The 21,413-nt window shown below is 40.2% G+C and overlaps 1 protein-coding gene across 7 annotated transcripts in view; it reads right to left on the bottom strand.

Moving 5' to 3' along the window:
* The window catches only part of pikfyve (phosphoinositide kinase, FYVE finger containing), a 37,760-nt gene extending 19,380 nt beyond the window's left edge, over positions 1-18,380 (bottom strand). For 2 of the 7 annotated variants that reach the window (XM_078262603.1, XM_078262604.1), the window contains exons 1-20: positions 17,378-17,482; positions 14,899-15,098; positions 13,561-13,725; positions 10,502-10,611; positions 10,087-10,258; positions 8,336-8,543; positions 7,011-7,037; positions 6,783-6,872; positions 6,017-6,173; positions 5,177-5,334; positions 3,920-4,031; positions 3,578-3,725; positions 3,253-3,414; positions 2,544-2,606; positions 2,045-2,174; positions 1,489-1,669; positions 1,251-1,325; positions 979-1,086; positions 731-871; positions 86-212 (exon numbers count right to left, since the gene is read on the bottom strand). In XM_078262603.1, coding sequence (XP_078118729.1) covers positions 86-212; positions 731-871; positions 979-1,086; positions 1,251-1,325; positions 1,489-1,669; positions 2,045-2,174; positions 2,544-2,606; positions 3,253-3,414; positions 3,578-3,725; positions 3,920-4,031; positions 5,177-5,334; positions 6,017-6,173; positions 6,783-6,872; positions 7,011-7,037; positions 8,336-8,543; positions 10,087-10,258; positions 10,502-10,611; positions 13,561-13,725; positions 14,899-15,098; positions 17,378-17,421 — 2,578 coding nt within the window. In that variant the 5' untranslated portion in view covers positions 17,422-17,482. Of the gene's footprint in view, positions 1-85; positions 213-730; positions 872-978; positions 1,087-1,250; positions 1,326-1,488; positions 1,670-2,044; positions 2,175-2,543; positions 2,607-3,252; positions 3,415-3,577; positions 3,726-3,919; positions 4,032-5,176; positions 5,335-6,016; positions 6,174-6,782; positions 6,873-7,010; positions 7,038-8,335; positions 8,544-10,086; positions 10,259-10,501; positions 10,612-13,560; positions 13,726-14,898; positions 15,099-17,377; positions 17,484-18,234 lie in introns of those variants that run through there. The other 5 variants (XM_078262607.1, XM_078262608.1, XM_078262609.1 and 2 more) reach the window with 5 other exon arrangements.
* Between the last annotated feature and the right edge of the window lie 3,033 nt (positions 18,381-21,413).

The raw sequence follows: 21,413 nt of genomic DNA, 5'->3' as shown, positions 1-21,413 counted from the left end.
AAACAAACATCAGGATTCATTCTATAGGGTGTAGTTACAGTGTCTCACAGCAGTACGCATTGAGAGAAGGAGGTGTGCTTCTTACTATTGGCCAAGGTGAAGGGCTGCATGTAGAACTTGAGGCAGGTTCCCAGACGAGGTTTGGTGAGGAGCTGGTCCATGGACATCACCAGATCTCCCTGGGTCATACGACTCACCCTGTCCAAGACTTGCTAAATTGAAGAAGAAAAATGAAAAGTGATTAATGGTGGCAAAGACACCATAGCCATGACCACTAAGGAAATAAGTTATTTTAACTTTGAATGTTTTTCACATTCGTTTTTTGCGGATTAGAATTTATTTTATTCTGTTCTACATGTACATGCCTTAAGTTTGATTAAATCTGTGTGTTTAAAAAAAAAAAAAACTTTTTGAACAAGTGTTGCCTGTAACCTCCGTTTTGGAGCACCAGAGGGCAGCGCAGGCATTAAAGCGGAACCAAAATGAGGCCCTGCATTGTCATTTGGTGCATTAGATACCGATCGTTTAGGAACCAGAGCCATATTAGCACCGGGTTATATTATATCATTTAAGTGTGTTATGTTGTATTTTGACAGAATAAAACCAAACCAAGAGGAGACCATGAAGCAGAAAGCATGATTTAAGGATATCTAAATGTTAACTAAAAACTTCTAAATTTAGTTTCAATAATTAGTTATTCATTTAATAGTTGTTCCAATACTATACTGACCGATTTGACGTTGATGACCAGTGTGATGCCGTGCTCCAGCAGCATGTCCTGCGCAATACGAGACACTGTCTTCTCCACTAACACCAGGGTTGGACGCACGTCTACTATGCGCTGCACATAGTTCTTCAAAAACTCTCGTTCCTGAGGGAGAGACAAAGAAAAATCTTTTCTTAGTGTCAGAAAACTTCAGCAAATGCAACTGCAAACCAGGCTACAAAAGGGTTAACTTTAGTTAGTGACTTACTGACCTGTAGCACAATGGGGTCGATGCAGGAAAACTTGGTCTCCTCCCTGTAAAGATACTCTATGGAGCACTTCAGCAGCAGGATTTTGGGGTTCTTGATGTAGGGGTTCATCTGATTACAGGTCAGACAAGTATCGGGTTTTCAGTTCAATATTAACACTTCCAACACAAGCTGTTCTGTAGGTATTTTAACTAATTATATACTCATTATTTTCTGGACATCATTTGCTGATTTCAAACAGGCACAGAAACTGAAACAGAAGAACTTGAGCTTACCTTCTTGTGGGCAATGTTCTTGGTGCATACGAAGCCGTTTACCACCGTCGAGTCAAACTTCCTGCCTCCAGAAATCTGAAGTGCAAATGGAGATTAAGATACACTTCTGAAACCACCTGAAGCGGACAGTCGATCAGCTAATTATACATTTCCTACGCACAATTAAATGAATGTGTATAATTTCAAAGAGTGACACGTGACTTCAGTATTGACTGATTTGATGATGGTGTGCCTGAACCTTCTTGATGTGGACCAACTGGCGGATGTCCATGTCGTCATCGCAGTTGCGAACGTCGGGCCGTACTGTCTGGACCACCTGTCGAACCACGGGGACAATAATGTCCCGCCAGGACAGAGACAGGGACTCACTGTAGAGCAGCTGCTGCAGCAGCGCCATCATGTGGCTGTGGTTGGCAGAGCTGAACACAGGGAGACAGAGCGGCAGATGGTTAGAAAAAAACTCTGTGGTTGCACACAAAAACATTTCTCACGTTACCATCATGTTAAAAGGTTTTCCTCGTTTGTTGCTCTGTGGAGACCGCATGTTATTGAAAGTGCAGTAGTTTGGATTTTTTGAAGTGTGGTTGTATGAGGCTTATCTTGTCTCTGCAAACTTCAGTAAGCGTCATCTTCTAAATGAAGATAAGAGCTAAATAATCTTGACCTGTGGGACATTTTATACTATTTCCGACCTTTTATAGACTGAATAATTAAGAGAGAAATGATCAATGCTATCTACTATGATGTACAGTATAATCACACTGGACACTAACAGGGGTATTATCTCCACTCACAGCAGCCTCTCCATGGCCTTCTTCTCTCCGTTCTCCTCTCTGAGCTGATCCAGAGAGCTGTGGTGCCAACCCAGCGGCGTAAACAGCATCTCTTTGGCCTTCTCCTCCACGCGACGGTTGAACAGAGACTCTGCAGGTACGTCAAGTCAGGAAGAGGAAGCAGGTTTGCTTAATCAATCAAACTTTATTTGTTTTCATACAAAGGTCATGCAACACAAAGTGGTTCACATTATAAAAACAGAGACAATAGCTATGTCCCAATTCAGGGGCTGCAACCTCCGAAAGCTGCAGCAGGACATAGCTAATGTCATCCCCACACCCCTCCACACACACACACACACACACACACACACACACACACACACTTAATGTAAAAGGAAATTAAAGCTTGAGGTGAGGAAACATTATCATGAACGAGCATAAAACAAGCAAAACCCAAACCTTAACTAGTTTGGCAATTCAAAATGTTGTCTGATTAAAGGAAGTGCAGAGCACCTACCTCTGATGAAGGCATCACTTATGACAATATTCTGTCCTCCATCCTCAGATAAAAGATATTCAGCTGAAAGAGGAGAGAGAGCTTGTCAGATGTTGTACCCTTTAGTGTAAGGCGGGTAAATATGACAGTGTTGGAGCTTTATTGACTCTGAAGGTGGATAACAACTTTATATTTAACTAAAGGAAAATTAAGTGTAATGTGTGTAATAATGAAATTAGTTTGTATATGTGAAGTAGGGTCAAGCATTTTCTGTTTTATCTCCTTTAAAAAGGACCAACATTGTTAAACGTTTTTTTGATTATAAAGCAGATGGTGCTACAGAAATTGACTAAACATAGTAAAACATAGTTTTCCTTTTAAGAGTCTACTCTCTGTTGATTTGTGTCAAAAATGACATCACAGGGCGCCCAGATAGCTCAGTTGGTAGAGCGGGCGCCCATATATAGAGGTTTACTCCTCGACGCAGCGGGCCCGGGTTCAACTCCGACCTGCAGCCCTTTGCTGCATGTCATTCCTCCCCCCTCTCTCCCCTTTCATGTCTTCAGCTGTCCTGTCAAATAAAGGCCTAAAAATGCCACACAAAACAAACAAGTCCAAGTCCAACACTTTTTAGCGGCACAGTAAGCAACACATATAATCACTTATTGAAACAAATGTATGAAAATGTTGTTCAGAGCGAGACGGACATATTGTGTGCGGTAATATTTACCTTTCTGGTCAGCAGGAGGCACGTGTGGATACTTGGACTGTTTCTTGATGTGGAAGTTGACATTGTTTTGCTCCATGTTGAGGTTAATAGAGGCAGCAGAGTCACTGTCCACAACTGACTGGAAACTGCTGACAGATGTTCTCTTGCTGGGGCTGGCAGAGTCTGGATAGAGAGACGCATGTCAGTGAAATGCAGCGGGGATTTTAACTCACAGAAACCAAAGCAAAGCTACCTGTACAAAGAGCATTGCTAGGTTTTTACTGAGTCTTGTTAATTATTTTTAAAAGAAAAGCGTTTTTTAAAGCATAAGACATGCGATACATACTGGGCATGGTGTACTCGTTCTCATCTGCGAGCTGCTCCGTGTCGCTGTCATCAAACTTGATATCCTTGAACCAGGACGGCTCTGAATGTCCCTCTACGGAGTTCACACTATCGCTGTCTGGAGACGGTGTTTCTGAGAACTCTGTACTCTAGAGAGCAGACAGAGAGATGTCATCAGCATTAGTGATGTGTCCTCTCATGTTATCAGAAGACCCCGTTGACTCAATCAATCAATATCAACACGTGATCTGTTAAAGTATGTTGCGGCAAATACAAAACAATTTGGTGATTTGAGAGGATTCTTCTTCCAGTGTGCCCAGTGTTTACACATCACAAATATTACCTGGAGCGGGCGGTAGAGAGCATACTCATCCCTGAACAGCTGGTCGTTGTGCGTGACACAGTCCAGCCAGCGACCATCCACCAATGCCTGCCCAATGGCAATGGCCTGCGCCCTGCAACACAGAAACATCAGGATGGGAGGGAGTAACAGTAAAAGATCATTTAACTTAAACATGAAGTGCCCATGGCATCAGGAAAGTACGAGACATGTAAAAACATTAGTTATCTTAAACATTGATTCAGTCAGTTCACCAGCTGCAGTTTGCACGATGTACTAAGATGAAGTTCATCTGTAAACAAGAGACAGCATACTTACATCTAACTAACAAAACAACAACAAAATAGGAAAGCAACACTTTGGCCAGAACAAGGGACATCTAACTAACTAACTAACTAAATCATCAGAAAACTGGGTTAAAGTTTAAAAGGTAGACCTGATGGACAGGAAGAGCCCATATATGATGCTATTCTCTGCATAGGAAAAAAACACTTCTGGCCAGCACAAAGCAAGTTTGCAGATGATCATTATGTACCAGCAAGAAATGACATTTCTTCTGTAATGTTAAAGCATAAGTTCAGCATTTTGAGAAATAAGCTTGTTTGTTTTTTGCCGACATTAAGACGAGAAGATCGATACAAATTTCACATCTCTGCGCTAAATATGAAGCAACAGACTGCAACCGATCCGAGCATTGCTTAGCATAAATCAGGCAGAAACAGCTAGCTAAGGTTAGGGTTATTTTATTGTCTCCCATGGGAGATCGTTTCGTGGAGAAAGGTACCAGACATTACAATAAAACACATTAAATAAGAAAACGTGCAAACATCCGTCTGAGATAACAACTACCAGTCAATTAATCAAGAGCAATTCAGTCTGTTAAGAGCTACAGAAATTCATTCAGAAATTCAAAAGGCATTCATCTTAAAACATACACACTTTAGTACACAAATTACACCCAAAACATGTCACTTTACATGTTTACAAGCTCACACACGCTGAGTGCCTCCCTACAGTACCTTTCTGTCTATCCTCCAGGAGTTGTCCATTGATCAGTTCAACTGGCATAGGGACAAACTCATCAGCTTTAAGCTCCAGCTTTATATTTAAATGAATGAGGTATGAAAGTGGTATCAATCTTCTTATCTAACTCTTGGCAAGAAAGCGAATGACCATAATTCCACCAAATGTCTAACTATTCCTTTGAATATTCCTTCCAAAGACCATTAACACGACACAGTACAGAAAGTGAGATGCTACCTGGTGGAGATGGTGCCATTCCTTAGCAGCCAATTGACAAGCTCTTTTCCCACAATGCAGTTGGGGTAGGTCCTCAGCCAGTATCTGTGGTCCTGGAACTCCATCCCTGTATTGTTGTGGCAGATTTTCTTCCACAAGTCCTTCAGCTGGGAGGAGTCCTGCAGGATGACAGTAATGGTTAATAATGGAATAAATAAAAAAATAAAAAATAAAAATATATACATTAAATATGTTTTTTGGTCGATTGGGGACAACAAAAAATAGTTTTGAATACAACATCATCAACTTTAAGTTGATTTTGTGAACTTATTAGCAAACAGTCGCTTATTTACACATCCAGCAGTTACAATGCAACATGATGATGCATATAGAGTTGTGTTTGTGTCTACATGATGTAAGTCCAATATTTTCTCTCTTTTATCTCCGTTTTTGGTCTTTAGCAACTCCCGAGGAAAATATTTAGCTGCTAAATGCTCCACTATGTTCACCAGCGAGTCTCTAACTGTGTCTGTCTGCTGTTTGCTGCTCAGCAGGTAGTGTACAGTGGGTTTTTCTGTGAAAACGGCTGTGGCCCAAAATTACACTATGAGAGCGGTGAGAGTGAACCAAAACCGTAGTAAAAAGTTGCAGCCGGACAGTTAAACATGAGCTGAAACTATAAAGCTCCATAAAGCCGAGGAAAAGCGGCAGATTCAGCTGATAATTCTCTGTAGGTTCATCACTACAAGCGACCTCTTTCACATGGCCATTTGATATATTGTTATGATAAACAATATTGATTATAGACGCTTTAAAACAAGGGGATGAAAATCAGTGAAAAGGAAAGACTAAACCAGCCACCAGTAGGATCTTCCTCTCCTCTTCACTGTGGTCCAGCTTGGTGCCAGTCTTGGTGCCCGGCATGGCTCGGCTGGTTGGTGGGCTGATTGAGCTGTCGTAGGAAGGCACCATGGAGGATCCAGAGCGGTCCAGCGACAGGTTGGTTACACTGGCAGACCTGTGGAAGAGACAAAACAGGGACCGTTCACACTTGGGGTGGGACAAAATATCGATACGGCAATATATCGCAGTCCCTTCTCGTGCCATGCGATAATCGATACGCTGGCACCAAATATCAATAGATTTCCCTGCTCCCAGTGTGGCAACTTTATGGCTTCTCGAGGTGGCGCTCAACACAAGAGTGAGGGAAACTTGAACATAAGTTAACTAGCCGAACAGGAAGAGGTTTTCAACGGGATGGCGGACAGCAGTTTGAGGACCCATAGTAGCTCTTTAGTTCTGTAATTTTAATTTACAGACTGAAAAACTTGTGCTGCAGAATTGTACTGTTTTCTAACAGTTTGGCCTTGCAGTGAATAAAGAGAGAAAAACTACACTTAAGCTTTTCGCAGGCATTTTGTACTCATAGTTAGACCGTTATTGTGATGTATCATTATAGGATTGTCTAGCAAGATATTGATTATCGCAGAATTCCTGTATTGCGAGATTATCGGTATTGTGAGCCAATCATCGTGTATCGTATCGTGAGGTACCCTGTGATTCCCACCCCTAGTTCACACTGGAACGTATTGTACTCCACAACTGAACCCAAAGCAAAGTGAGTGACCTTTTCCTAGCAGGAGATTTGCCGATGTCGTCTTGTAGTGTTGTCAGTCTGGAAGTCAGGCCACTGTTCTGCTGTTCCTGGTGAATCATACTGACACAGACACACACAGACACACACAGAATATATTCTTTCTGTGATAATTCAGAAGACTATTGCTAGAAAGCTTTACTTACAGACAGCTAAAGATCAGACATGTGAACAATGAATAAAACAAACAGCAAGACTCACTTCTTTCTCATCCCAATAGGAGTTTTTCTATACCAGGAGAGAGAGAGAGGAAACAGGTTGTCTTTGAGGCAGAGTGATAGAGCAAATAAGCAGGACGCACACCGATTCAAAACAGCAGCAGGAAACAAGCAGAGGGTTATAAAACGCATGCACTTTTGGATGTTTTAAACAAAGATGTCTTTAAACATTCATATAACAATAAGCCTGTTGTGTGCATGGTTAATGAATCTTTAAAAAAGTTAATTAACTATTAGTTAATCAGTAACTTGAAGAGGAAGATTAGACCAGTCCTCATGCCCAAACAGTCATGCTTTAATAAAATTTCCAAAATAAGATGTTCCCTCTTTTCTTCTTCATTTAATACTTAGACACAGTTTCCCAAACAGCATTGTTGGCCTGACAGATCACATGCTGCAAAGCATCCAGTGAGTCTTCTTTATATCTTACTTTAGGAGTCCTACTTCACGCTATTGCAGTTAATTCCTCTCAGTCAGGGCTAACTGAACCAAACATGCCAGGATATGATTCAGGTTCAGTCTTGACCATGCACAGGGTACAGTACATACAAAGCACACGCAGACGTTTTAAACAGCAGAAAATCAAGACAGAAAAAGAGCAAGCACAGATGGAGGAGGATGAGAAAAAAACCAGGGCAGCGTGTTTCCATCATGACATGACAAAATCATAACATACGTACATCTGTACAACAGCAAAATAGACGTGAAATACAAAGTCAGGATTTTTGTTGTATGTACACAGACAGCATGGTGGGTGGAGGTAGGGCTGGGCCATAAGACAATATATATCGTCAAAAGAATATGAAAATGTCTATATTTTTCTATTTCGTTTCTATCACGATGTCAAAAAAACAGCAGTTGAACTGCGCTAAAGCCATATTTATGTTATTTGGACAATGCCTTATGCTCGGATTCTTGCATGTTATGTTCATTTTGCACTAAAGTTCTAAAATGAAAAAATACTCTATTAGGCTTTACCATGTGGTTATTTCATAAAGACTATTTATTTAATGAATTACCAGAAAACATGCTGTATCGTAATATGTATCGTTATCCACATATGAAATGAACTATATGGGGATATTTAGCGTTATCGCCCAGCCGTAGGTGGAGGCATTTTACAAGTGTGGAGGAATGAGGCATGAGGTCTTCTTTCTGATTCTATTTGAGCAAAATCAAACTGGTAATCTTTTAACCATTTCATTTTCAGATTCAATCAGGTCTGATTCAGAGTCAAACTCAATGTAAATGATTTGAAAAAAAAAAGTTAAGACTTGATATGGCACCAGGGTGTGTGTTTGTGTTTACCTCTGCCAGGTCAGGTCTTCCTCCAGGAAGATGTTCCTGCTGGCCTTACGTCCACCCACAGGTGTCCGCGGCTCGCTGGGCTCCAACACACTCACAGAGCAGGGAGAGTCGGACAGGGCGCTTAGGTCCTCTCCGATGGAGCCAGAGTCCGCTGAATGAGCGTAGCTTAGCGCTATCTTACGGCAGTACGTACAGGCCCGAAGGTCTCCTGGGTTCAGTGAAGTCCGAGAGACAACAAAGAAAGACCGGGAAAGGAAGGAGTGTTTTAATTCGTTTTCACTGCACAACTAAATGAATCAGATATGTTATGATACACTCATAACTACGTTAAATTCTCAAACAGAGGCCAGGGCCTTTAATTACCTTAAAGCGTAACTCTCGCCAAAATGCAACCTAGGGTCTTTTTGCGAATGTACCAGAGTCAAACTTTCTTTTAAAAGCATATTTAGGACGGAATCGCCACTTTTAAGATGTACCATATTTTAGTGAAATGGCCTTTTGAATGGGAGTGCTAGGGCCACTTTGATGCTAGCCTCAAAATAGCTATTTTTAAAACACTAAGAAGGCTCGACACAACATGAAACTTTTCTCCAAGTATCACAGGGGGCTCTACACCTTAACTACACCGGTGCACAAGGGATATACTAAATCTGTGGCTACTTGTTTTTATATCGACTCATTTTGACTGCCGAGGTGGTAGCAGCCGGAAACAACAAGACCTACGGCGAGTTGTTCAAAACCTTCCTTTTTAGTAAACTCTGGGTACACAAACAGTGTTGTCAATGCTTTCATTAAGGTGTAGAGCCCCTGGTGATACTTCAAGCAAAGTTTCATGTTGTGTTGAGCCTTCTTAGTGTTTTAAAAATAGCTATTTTGAGGCTAGCATAAAAGTGCCCCTAGCACTCCCATTCAAAAGGCCATTTGACCGAAAAACAAAAATACGCTACATCTTAAAAGTGGCGCTTCCTAAATATGCTTTTAAACGAAAGTTTGACTCGGGTACAGAGGGTACCAGGACTTTATATAAGGCTTTTATTGTGAAACATTTGCAGGACCGTGTTATGGAAAAATTCAGTGACTCGCACAGAGTCGTGGCTAGAAGGGATACAGCTACGGCTGGAAGTTACGCAAAATCTCGCAAAATGTAATATATAATATTATATATCTTTATAATATAATATTTTAATACTTTTTACAGGAAACGCGTGTTCGTTCCTCGGGAGTGTTTTAATCCAAACCCCAATGTTTTTCCTAAACTTAACTGTCGTAGCAGCATGACGCTCACTTTTTCTCGGCTAAACGCCGTAGCGCTCGCTCTTCCTGCCACAACCCTCGCACGGTTCTCATACGTACAGTACTTCAAATGTAGCTACTGCCATCTTGTGGCACATGTACGTTACTACAAAATACAATTTGTCTCAGACATTAACACACATACTAGCCTGGTCCTACCAGACTGAAGGAAAACGAAAATTGAGCGGAAGTATGTAAGAGGGCGCAGCCAGGCTACACACAAACACCCACACTGACTGAAATAGGACGATAACACTAAAGAACAACAAAGGGTTGAAAATAGCATGTTCATATTGTTGAAATTATTAAATCAAAGCGATAGAAATGTACATTATGCTTAGCTGTCATGCATATTATATTAAAAGGCACCAAGAGTTTATCCACCTTTTTTTTTTTCGTATTTGAGACCCGGCGTTTATTTGAGAAATACAGCAACTCATCTTGAGTATGTCACTTACCCGTGTAGCCCATGAACTTTCCCGGGATTTCCTGGTTGCAGCAGCGGCTGCAGAAGATCTGGCCACACAGTCTGCAGTGGTGGCGGCGGCGGAAGGTTGTAAACTTCTCATTGCAGTCGTAGCACTCTTTACACTGGCTATCTGGCATCCAGTACTGCTTCAGATCGCTGTCCTGAAGAGGAACAAAAACCACAGCACACCGCTTTTAGCCACAAAGCGAAACTGCATGGGTTCAGCTTGTGGCAAGGCTTTTCAAATTGCCATGGCACAGAATACAAATATTTTAAATGGCCTTAGCAAAAGTGTGTTTATTGCTGTGTCGGTTCATTTACTGTATAATACATTTAAGATATGTCAAGATGTACAAATGTAGCAAAGAAAAGGGTTTGTAAAGGTTCAGATTGGATGTGAATACCTGGCTCTTTCCCTCCATTATTTCCTTCAGCCTCTTCAGTGCAGTGCGAAGTTGCACAGCTGTGCGAGGGTCATGATTGCTTAGAGGCGTATCTGACTTCCTGCTGCCGTCTAAAGTCATGCATGTAGACAGAAACGCACACATACAAATCAACACAAGAACCGAAAAAGGTTCATGTATTCTTTACAATCTATCCTGCTGCATTGTCAAATATGCCTTTTTTCTTGAAATATTTATTGAATACACAGCCATAACAATTCAATTCCTATTCATCACAGTGCATTTCAACATGACAGCTAAGTGACAAACATTTGACAATGCACTTCAACACATTATAAAACACTTTCGTAAAAAGTTGCAAATGTGTATAAAACAACACATGATGCAAGTAATAAAAAGAACAAGAAACAAAAACATGTTGAATAGAAATGTTAGCTTTTAAAAAGTCATTCATGACAAACATCATTCCAATTATTATTAGTACCCGAGTGGAAAACATTAGGGCAAACCAAAGACTAATAGAAAGTGCTTCATTGAAAATGCAAATATCAAAACACGCGCACACACTCGCATGCACTCAGACGCACAAAACAGTTTGTGTAAGGCCACTCAGTCAGACCGAGTTGTTAAAGTCAAGCTAAAAGCATCTTTAGTAAAACAACAGTGCAGAAGACCCCTCACCTGGCCAATCCACTGTAATCAGAAAAGACATGAGAACGGATGTTACAGCCTGTACATTCATTCATCTTTCTGATGACAAAATCTGTTTCAACTAGGGATGCACCGATCCGACTTTTTCAGTCCCGATACTGATACCGATGCCTGGGCTTTGTGTATCTGTCGATACCCGATACAGATCCGATACTAGGGTTGTGCCGATGGACGATATCGAGAGCCACCATCGTGGCGCTGGACGGGAAATTGACAAGTGCGTCGGTCTTAAACTAGCAAAGACACTTGCCGCGGGCTTTGCGCTGTGCTGCGCAGGGTGCAAGATGGGCCCCTTAAGTGGAAGTTACTTTTTCCCCCCTCTATCTGCTCTACTCACTCTACCTGCTAGTACCGTTGGACACAGCGGTCTCGAGCCAGAGAGAAATAAGCGTTAACTTGGAACGCTATCACTTTCCTTTCTCCCCTCATTGGACTAAGTTTGTTGACACTACTGTGTGTGTGCATCAATAAGTCTGATGTCCCGTAGGTACGGGACGATGTAATACAGGATTTATGAATGTGCATTAGCAACAGTAGGCTAGCTATTTCACGAGGGTGTTATTTTATGTGTGAGCTAATATTGCGCATCTGTTCATGTGCGCTGCAAGAGTTAGGTTTCTGTTTATTCAATGCGTTATTCAGTGCAAACATAACCGAGAATGTAGTTTAATCTCAGTAATGATGGTATATTAGGTCCCACTGTACTGTCGTTACGCAGATCACGGACATCTGATTGACTTTACTGCACCGTAGTTAGCTAAGTGAAAGTAGGTGAAGTTGTAAAAAAAAACTGCCCCTACCAGCCCCCCCCCACGATATCATCGTCCATCACCATGTCTTACTGTGAGCATCGTCAACTGCCAATTTAGGTGACATCGCCCAACCCTATCCAATACCGTTGTTGAATTAATAATACACTGTATACCTTCCACCTTCCACCTTCTTTCCACCATGTGGAAGAGACTAAAGGCACCAGACTTTCCTAACTAAACATTACTTTCCTAACTAAGACAAAATAACATAGATGTAATGTATTGAATTCTTATTTATTTGTACACTCAACTCTTCCAGCATGCGACACACGTTCGACAGAGGGGAAAAAAACTAACAAAACTGGATCGGCCCGTGGATCTGTTAATTTTTCTGATCCCCGATCCAGCTATTTTGTCAATATCGGGACCGATATCCGATCTTAATATCGGATCGGTGCACCTCTAGTTTCAACCCCAAACATCATATTTCATTTGTTTTGAGTCTGCGCCTTTCTTTTGCAGATTCCTCTGGAAAGTAAAATATGAAATGCAAACAGAACTTTCTGTTTATGTGGATAAATACTGATATTAAAATGTAATTATTCAACAACTAACCCCTAGAATAAAATACTATAAAACGTTGACTGCAAGAAAAATTAAAAACAAGGTGGCACACTCCTCTTTTAACAAAACTAATGACAATCACCGGAGAGTCCAGAATTCACTGATTATACATTTGAAAACACTCGTTTCTCTACTTCATCAGTATTTTGGTGTTGGATATGATTTACACGTCAACCCTGCTAATAATCGTGATATCGCTCTTTATGTCTAGGCTCTAATACTTACAAAATTACAACTGACGCAATTAAACAAAACAGAGAAAAACCAGACATTATACCACTCCGAATGAATCTATATCTAAATAATAAGTGATGACAAAAAGCCCATGTAACCGACTCACTACAAATAATCAGTGTTAGATATTGAAGTTTCTTTGAAGGTAATCAACTAATTGTTTCACAGCTTTAAGAGTGCATGAGGTAACTGAGCTTTAATCTACGACATGGTCCATGATGTTATCAGTGGCCTCTGATTAGTTCACTCATTACAAGACAGAGGCTTTTGATCAACTCACAAAGGGTTTCAAATTACAGATAATGCATATCAGGTTTCATAAGAACTGCTAAAGCCAGATGGAATAAAATGAATGTATATATATATATATGTCCTGTATAATCTGCCGGTGAAAGAAAAGCAGCAAATATAATACTGTACATCAACATGTTACAGACTTCCACACTAAAACTAAGATGTCAATCATTTAATGGCCAAGATATTAAGAGACCCTGACTTTATGTAAATGAGATACATTGAAGTTTAATTTAAAAGCTGCAAAGATCACTACTTTTGGAGAACACCTTACACCGACAGCTAGAAAAAGAAAAAAAAGTGAAGCCCCGAAGAAATGCTTTTCAATAAAAGTTTCGTAGAATGAACATCAATCGCAAACCTGTTTCTGACTTAAGACAACTTTTCTATCTGATCAATAACACACAAATCTCAAATAGCAACATCTGTGGGTGTGCGTCTTACCGGAGACAGTGGAGGTACGTCGGAGGTGGTCTGGGTGCTGTTTCCGGTGCAGCCTCGAACCGTACAGGGAGTGGGTCGGACTGGAGGACCAGCTCCTCTCTGATTGAGGAGAAGGGGATGGCAAATCTGGCTTCTCTGAAGATGTAGAGGGAGGACGCCCCTCCTCTACACACACACACACACACACCACACACCACACACACCACACACCACACACACACACACACACACACACACACACACCACTTAGAGTAAGTGAAGAAACAAATATGTCAAGACAGAAAAAAAATGCCTCAACAAATTAAAGTTAATGTGATCTGCATTCATTATATTCAACTTCCTTTAATTCCTTTTTTGTAGTGTCCATAGTCAGCTCAGTACTTATGAGATTAGCACTCTTATTGGCTAACAGGCATTTGTGAGATATCGCATTCACAGGAATGGGACAGACGGACAACCTGAAAACATAATGCCTCGTAAACAATCAACTGCATTTTAGCTGCAGCCTAAATGATCCAATCAAAGAGATTTAAGTTAAATGTAAAATAATGTAAGGGTGTGCAATTAATGAACATTTTAAATCGCGAGTACGATTTTGTGTCCTAATGATCACAAAAACAGAGTAATCCAGAGAAACGATTATTTTACACATTAGCTTTTGCAAGTAAACTCTTATTTTGTCTTGCTGTTGATTTGTTTCACTGTTTTTTAACTTCAATAAATGCAATCTTTCCAAAAGACAATATATAATAAAGTGTGTGAGGCCCGCACTGCCACAGTGAGGGAGTAGTGTTGTTCAGAGAGCAGGACTTCAGAGGCAGGACTATAAACACCAGAGTCACGTGGCTCGCTGGTTCCTGGCAAGCAATTCCATTCACATGACCTCACAAGACTGGTTAATAACTTCTGTAAACTGCTGCAAAACACTGCTCAGAATAGGTTTTTTTTTTTCATATGCTGTAATGTTTGATGTGTTATTGTCTTATAGATTTATCAGAATCCGTTTGCATATTCAACTTTTTTTACTTTAAGTAAAAGGTCACAATATAATACAAAATAAAGATTTGAAATGACTTATCGATTAGTTGTTGGACTATAAAATGTCTTCCTAAAGCCCTAGAATTTGTCCTCAAATGTCTCGTTTTGTCCACAACTCAAACATATTCAGTTTGCTGTCACAGAGGAGAGAAGAAACTAGAAGATATTCACATTTAAGAAGCTGGAATCAGAGAACTTTCACTTTTTCACAATTCATTTAATAGTAGACAACTAATTGATTAATCTTCGCAGCTCTAATCAATAACTTCATCTAGGTGGTTGTAGGCGTGCGTCCCTGACCTTTGTTGTTGAAACGAAACAGGTTGACAAATGAGCTGTATGCGGAGCGGAGGGGGGGCTCATCCTGCTCCGGAGTCAGTGGTTTGAAGTGCGTCAAGTGGGATGGGCTGGTGGGCGAGAGGACAGGCGGCTCGACGCTCCAGTCCGTTGAGGATGACGACGAGGACTTGTCATCAGCAGCCATGTCACTGCTCGACCTACTAGAGATGCAACAAAATATATATCTTAAGCATGTACGGTATAATTGATCAACTTTCTTTAACTGGTGTAAGGACTCTTAATCAAATAGTGACAGTGACGATTAGGTCTTAGATCAGTTATGGTAAAAAGCAATATTAACAACTGCTGTGTTTTCATATGCTGATTTCCACATCATCAGCATAAAGTTTCTTTTATCTAGCCTGCTTTACATACTTTCTCCCTACCATTATAAGGCTTATTTAGGCTTAGGCGCAGCACCAAGCCATTTTGGGCATCGCCTAAGTCTAGTCTATATCCTACGCGTTCCACTTTCGGGATTGCTCCCGTGCTGCAGGACATTCCGTTGGATGCGTGTATTTTCCGTTTCCTTCCGCTTTCTTTGTGTTGGAATTTTAAATCCGGTGGATTTGTGAGGACTATGGTTAACTGCTCCTCAGATCTCTGCAGGGTAAATCCAGACAGCTAGCTAGACTATCTGTCCAATCGGAGTTTTCTCTCGCACGACTATTTGGCAGCGGCTCTGTGCGGAGTTTAGCACCGCCCATGACGATTCCGATTGGTTTAAAGAAATGCCAATAAACCAGAGCACGTTTTCCTCCCATCCCCGAAAGCTATGTGGCGTAGCCAGACCCCCCTTCAGCGCGCTTTGGAGGAGGGTCTGGCAAAGCGAGACTAGCCTAAGCCAAATTAATGTAAAATGAATTTGAGCATCATAAATAACGTTTTAGACACAGATATGGTTACAATAATGGTCCAAAGTGATCTGAAATTGCATTTTCTTTTAATCGAAAAACAAAATTTGTTGAGGGAGGACTACTGAATCCCCAGCACCAAATATGTGCACCTAAGTCTTCCACAAACCTGGGGAAAACACTGCATACTCACTGCTGTCATGCTAGATTAGAGCAGTTTTTTGCTTGTTTCTAGCAACTGATCAATCATTTCATGATTTTGATCATTAACTTGTTCAGTCATTGATTGAGAGGGAATCAGAGAACTAGAACTACCTTCATGTGTATCATTATCAGCACTGTAAAGCACTCGGCCCTCTTGTACCCCTGTGAAGTACTGATCTGACTGTACGTTATAAGCCAGTATCAACCTAACTGTATACTTACTGACTTACTAAAACAGCATGTACAACATTGTGTTCATGAACACATAAAAGTGGAAATGTGAAGAAATAAACAGTGGTTGCAAACAGGAGAATGACCTCAAAGGAAATGAAATCGTATGAAACTTAACCATGTGATAAAATACCACAACTTGAGGAAGTCAACATTTCAGTGCAACCCTTTTATGTTTCAAATAATAACTTTTCTAAAACATCATAGGATAGCTTTACAAGAGATCCATCTGATTCTGGTTTCTTATTCTCAGGATATCATGAAACATGTTTCTTTGTCATGGCTGTTGATGCGTTTTCATCTTTTGTACTATATGTGCGATTGTTGTCTAACTTTGTGCGTACTTTTCTTTTTGTTTGAGCGGAGCTGCTCATGAACGCAAAATGAATTTCAGTGTAAACTGATAATAAAGTTGTACTGTATCGTATTAGTAAAGCTTGAACATCATGAGATTTGTTTTCTGTGCATCTGAACTTTCTGTTTTCCCTCAACAGGAAACAGATTTTACTGAACTATCTAGTATTGGATCCCTGGATTGCGGTGGTGGAATTTAACTAAGTACATTTACTCAGTTACTGTACTTAAGTACAACATTTAAGGTACTTGTACTTGAGTATTTTCTTTCCATGCTACTTTATATTTCTACTCCACTTCATTGCAGACTACTATTTATTTAACAGCTTTAGCTGCTTCACAAATTAAGATTTTTGCAACAAAACACACGAAGAGCTTATAAAATAAGATGTTTTGTTAAAAATTAAACTACTACGTTACCTAACAACACATACAAGTAGAGCTGAAACGATTAGTTGATTGATTAATTCATTCATTGACAGACAATTAATAACAGCTATTTTTCATGCAAATATATTTCAGGGTTCCAGCTTGAAAAATGTGAGGACTTTTTCCATGTACTTAAATTCAATAATAATAATTCCACTTGTAACACAGTTTTCACAGTGTGGCTATTAATAATAATAATAATAATAATACTTCCACCATCCCTGCTGGATTGTCCAACAGATGAAGTCGAAATCAGGATGTGAACGGGCGATTAGACTCGGCTGATAAACTGTACATCTGTTAAACTCGAACTACATTCCTTGTTCATTTAACGTTACTAACACCGTTCAAATCTCCTCTAGACTTACCCTTTGAAGAAAGCTACAGACTCTGAGTTTGCAATGCATGCCATTTTATATAATATGAAAAAGGAAAACGAGTGGTGAAAGCAGAAGTAGCAGCATCACATTCTCCACCTCATCATGTGATCATAACAGGAGGCCGCAGCATGACTGCTGTGCACTGACTCATTTGACAGATTCAGGACTAAGCCCTCCGCCTTATCAGACAGGATATCACTAATATAATGAACATACGATAATGTTCACTATCACTTGGATGTGCTGATAGTCTGCAGACAGATTACGACCGCCAAGAAAATCTGTATTTTAAGTAGTTGTCTAGCTAATTCACCCAGCAACTGCCTTGTAGCCTCGGCTAGCGAATTTAATTGCATTTTGTATAATGTAGCTTATGTGTCATCGTGTTTGTAATATGCGACATTTACAAACACATTTAGCAGCAACTACCGTTGAACATAGTATAACTAATATAGGGTTAGCTAACGTTAGCCAACTAGCTTCATAAATTACAGTAGTACAGCTGTATTTTCTTCCCAGGATAGCGAAGGCATGTCCCGCCCTAATCTGACCCTGAATGGCTTACCCTGGCATTCTTACCCTAACCCTAACCAATCCTGTCCCGTGTGCCTAAACCTAACCAATCCAACCAGAGCATGTAACAAGTACTACCCAATCTCAGGGAGATAAGGGCGGGTCATACTATCGCCATCCTAGGAACAAATTTCCCAGCTGTTTTTAGCCAAGCTAGCTAATGTTAGCCTCATATGCTAACTAGCCGGTAGGTTGAAACAACCTCCTTCCTGGAACAGTTGACGCATGAAACATAACAGAACTGCCGTGACAGCAAAAAAAATGCCAATTACCCGTTAACTGTATGAATTTGACATCAATGTATGAAGCAGTCCGACCTCGGATACATCTGCTAAACACCTGAAAGAAACCGCGACACCAGCAGCCCTGACGACTCGAGACCTGCACTGAATGCAACTGTTGTGATCCATAAAGAAAAAAAACAGCACTCAGAACTATCGATTGAAACCATAAACGGCAGCTTGCATACTTCATTGTTGCACTACTGCCATCTTCTGGAGTTAGTTAACTACTACATTGTCCAGTATGTCATATTTACCTAATCAGTTATGTATAAAAATACACAGGGCAAAGCCAAAGAGGTCCGTGTACGGTCCGTGTACTGTTTGTTTTTTCGTTTGAATCGTTGAAATCAAAAACCGAAAAACGGAAATACGGCTTTGTTTTTCCGTTTATTCGTTTTTGAATTGAAACGAAAATCGAAAAAAACATGCTATTTCTGTTTGTTCGTTTCGTGGTTCAAATGTATATTATTAATACTAATATTTACAGTCTATGCAATGGATGTAAGGCAAAGCTATGGGCAAAGCAGGCAGAAAAGGGCCAGAGCCACGTCTTTCTCTATCACTCTGAAACATTGACATATGGGCTAAGTCAATATATCGTTTCTGATTGGCCCGTATCCTCTATGACGCGCCTCCAAGCGCATGCGCGGAAAGACGGCGGACTTTTTGTTTATGTTTAAAAAAGGGGTTAAAATGGAAAGAGCAGCGTTTCCCTGTTTCCCACGATGAATTTAGGTTTTTAAGGTCATGAAAGACTAGCTTACTTTGATCATTTCACGGTCGTCAATAAGGACATTTGGTTGTGCAAAGTCGTCCGCTGGTTAACGTTTAATAACGGTAGGTTTTTTCCCCACATTTTCAGAGTAACGTGCTAGCTAGTTAGTTAACCTTAACGTTAGGTTTGCAAAGCGGATTCATCATTCAAATAGCTAGCTATACCGTTAACATTAACTTTAGACGATAACATAAACAACTTTTTTTATTGTTAGCAAAGTTAAACACTTAGCTAGCTAACCTAACGCTCGCTCTGTGTTGGGCATGATCGGTTTGCAGATGGAAAAAGTATGCTCGGTTACTTACCAAACGGGCTTTGCTATTGGTTAACTTAGATGCTAGTTTTTTTTTTTTATTATCGCCCAAGTTTAACATCCCGTGTGTCTGTATTGCATTTTCACAAATAGTGTAAAGCTGTCACAAATCTGAAACTGTTTTAAGGTTAAGTAAAGGATCTGAAAACTTCTTCCACCACTGCACATCACCCAACAAAACCAACGTTAGCCAACTTTGTTACATGCTTCTGTGTGTGCCAAATCACTGGTGGTGTACACAGTTAACATGTTCGTTTTCTTTCAGGTTATTAATTTCGTCACTCAGGAAGCTCTACATATTTATCTATCCAGCAATGTTACCTATGAGGAGGCCCATGATGATGCCTCTCAAGCCTTCCAAGAATACTTCAGCTGCGACAAAGATCAAAAATAAGATTCTCAGTGAGTCTGTCATTCATTTGATAACACATTTTCACACCAATATGTATGTGACTTTATGTTGTACAACTACACTACAGGCTTTGTGGCATTTTCTAAAAGAAGAGAACATGTTACATTGATGTTGTGATGCTTCTCCATACTTCTTCTTCAACAGACACCTCCTCCTTCTTCAAGGTCTCTTTGAAGACCAACAACAAGGCCTTAGCGCTTGCCTTGGAGGCCCAGAAGGAGAGGAGCAGGCAGCTGGAGAATGGGATTGTCTACTATCAGAGACAAGTGGAGGATCTGTGCTTTGAGCTGGCCGCCAAGAAATACAAGCACAGGAAACTGGTTGGTTTGTTTGCTCAAAATCATTTAGAGTTACAGCAATTAACATCAAGGCTTGTTTGACTGCAGTTTATCTTGTTTCTCTCTCACAGCTCCTCATCCTGAAAACCCTCCACAGCAACACACTGCAGCACTTGGACATGGTGGCTGACCTGTTCTCTGACAGTGTAAGGATTCCTCTCAAAAAGTATTAACAATTGCCTAAAGGTAACAATTGCAATATTGTAAAGCTGCAACGATTAATTGACTAGTTGTCAAGTATTAAATATCGCCAACTATTCTGAAAACCGATTAAATGGTTTGAGTCATTTTTTATTAAATAAAGTAAACTATTATCTGATTGCAGCTTCTTAAATGTGAGTATTTTCTAGTTCCTTCTCTCCTCTGTGACAGTAAACTGAATATCTTTGAGTTGTAGACAAAACAAGACATTTGAGGACGTCATCTTGGGCTTTGGGAAAAGCAGATCGGCTTTTTTTCTCCTTTTTTTTGGACATTTTATAGACCAAACAACTAATCTATAAATTGAGAAAATAATCGACAATGAAAATAATCGTTAGTTGCAGCCCTTATGACAAGAACTGAAAGAGGTGTTGGTCCCAACGAGACATGAGAACTGTGAACCTCGATGAGTCAGTGAGAATTTTGTCACGATAGCATTATATGGAAAGATAAGAATTTATATTTGTGATTGCACAGGGTGTGAAAGTGTTTTTTATTTATTTTCATTTCTTTTTTTATACCAGATTGTTACCAGATCTCATTGAAATAGTTACAGACAGAAAACACAACAAACGGAGCCAATCGCACACAAGCACATGCATTCAAACAACAGCTGAAACAATCACAGGCATCTCTAAAAAGGTCTAATTCATCCAATGGGATAAAGCTTTGAAGTCTTTTGTAATTCTATTCATTTGGTGCAAAAATACTGGACTGTAGTCATTCATCCCGTGTACATTATTTACTGATGAGTTATCAAGAGTCGGGGGTCTGGTCTAATGAACAGTTCTAAATTTGGGAACAGAAGTGATTTACTGGGGCAGCTTTAGTAGGAGACATTTTTAAACAAAAGTGCTAGAGTGCAAGTTCTCTTCTTGTTTGTCCCATTTTTTTTATACAGCACACAGTGATGAGTGCCTCTTGTAACGAAAGGCAGGGCACAATGCTAATCTGCAGCATCTTGTTTTAAAGTACAACGGATGGGATGTTTTTTATCGTCAAGTACAGACATGGTGATCGGTTTCACATTGGTATTCCTGCCCTCAAAAGCTCTATTCTGATATAAGAAACTCATTTTTTTTAATCTTTTAGTTCTTGTGTCATTTGTTCCACATGGGGTTTTAAAAG

Source organism: Sander vitreus, chromosome 11 (genome assembly GCF_031162955.1).
Source record: "Sander vitreus isolate 19-12246 chromosome 11, sanVit1, whole genome shotgun sequence".
Lineage (NCBI taxonomy): Eukaryota > Metazoa > Chordata > Actinopteri > Perciformes > Percidae > Sander > Sander vitreus.
This window is presented reverse-complemented; position numbering and strand designations above follow the sequence as displayed.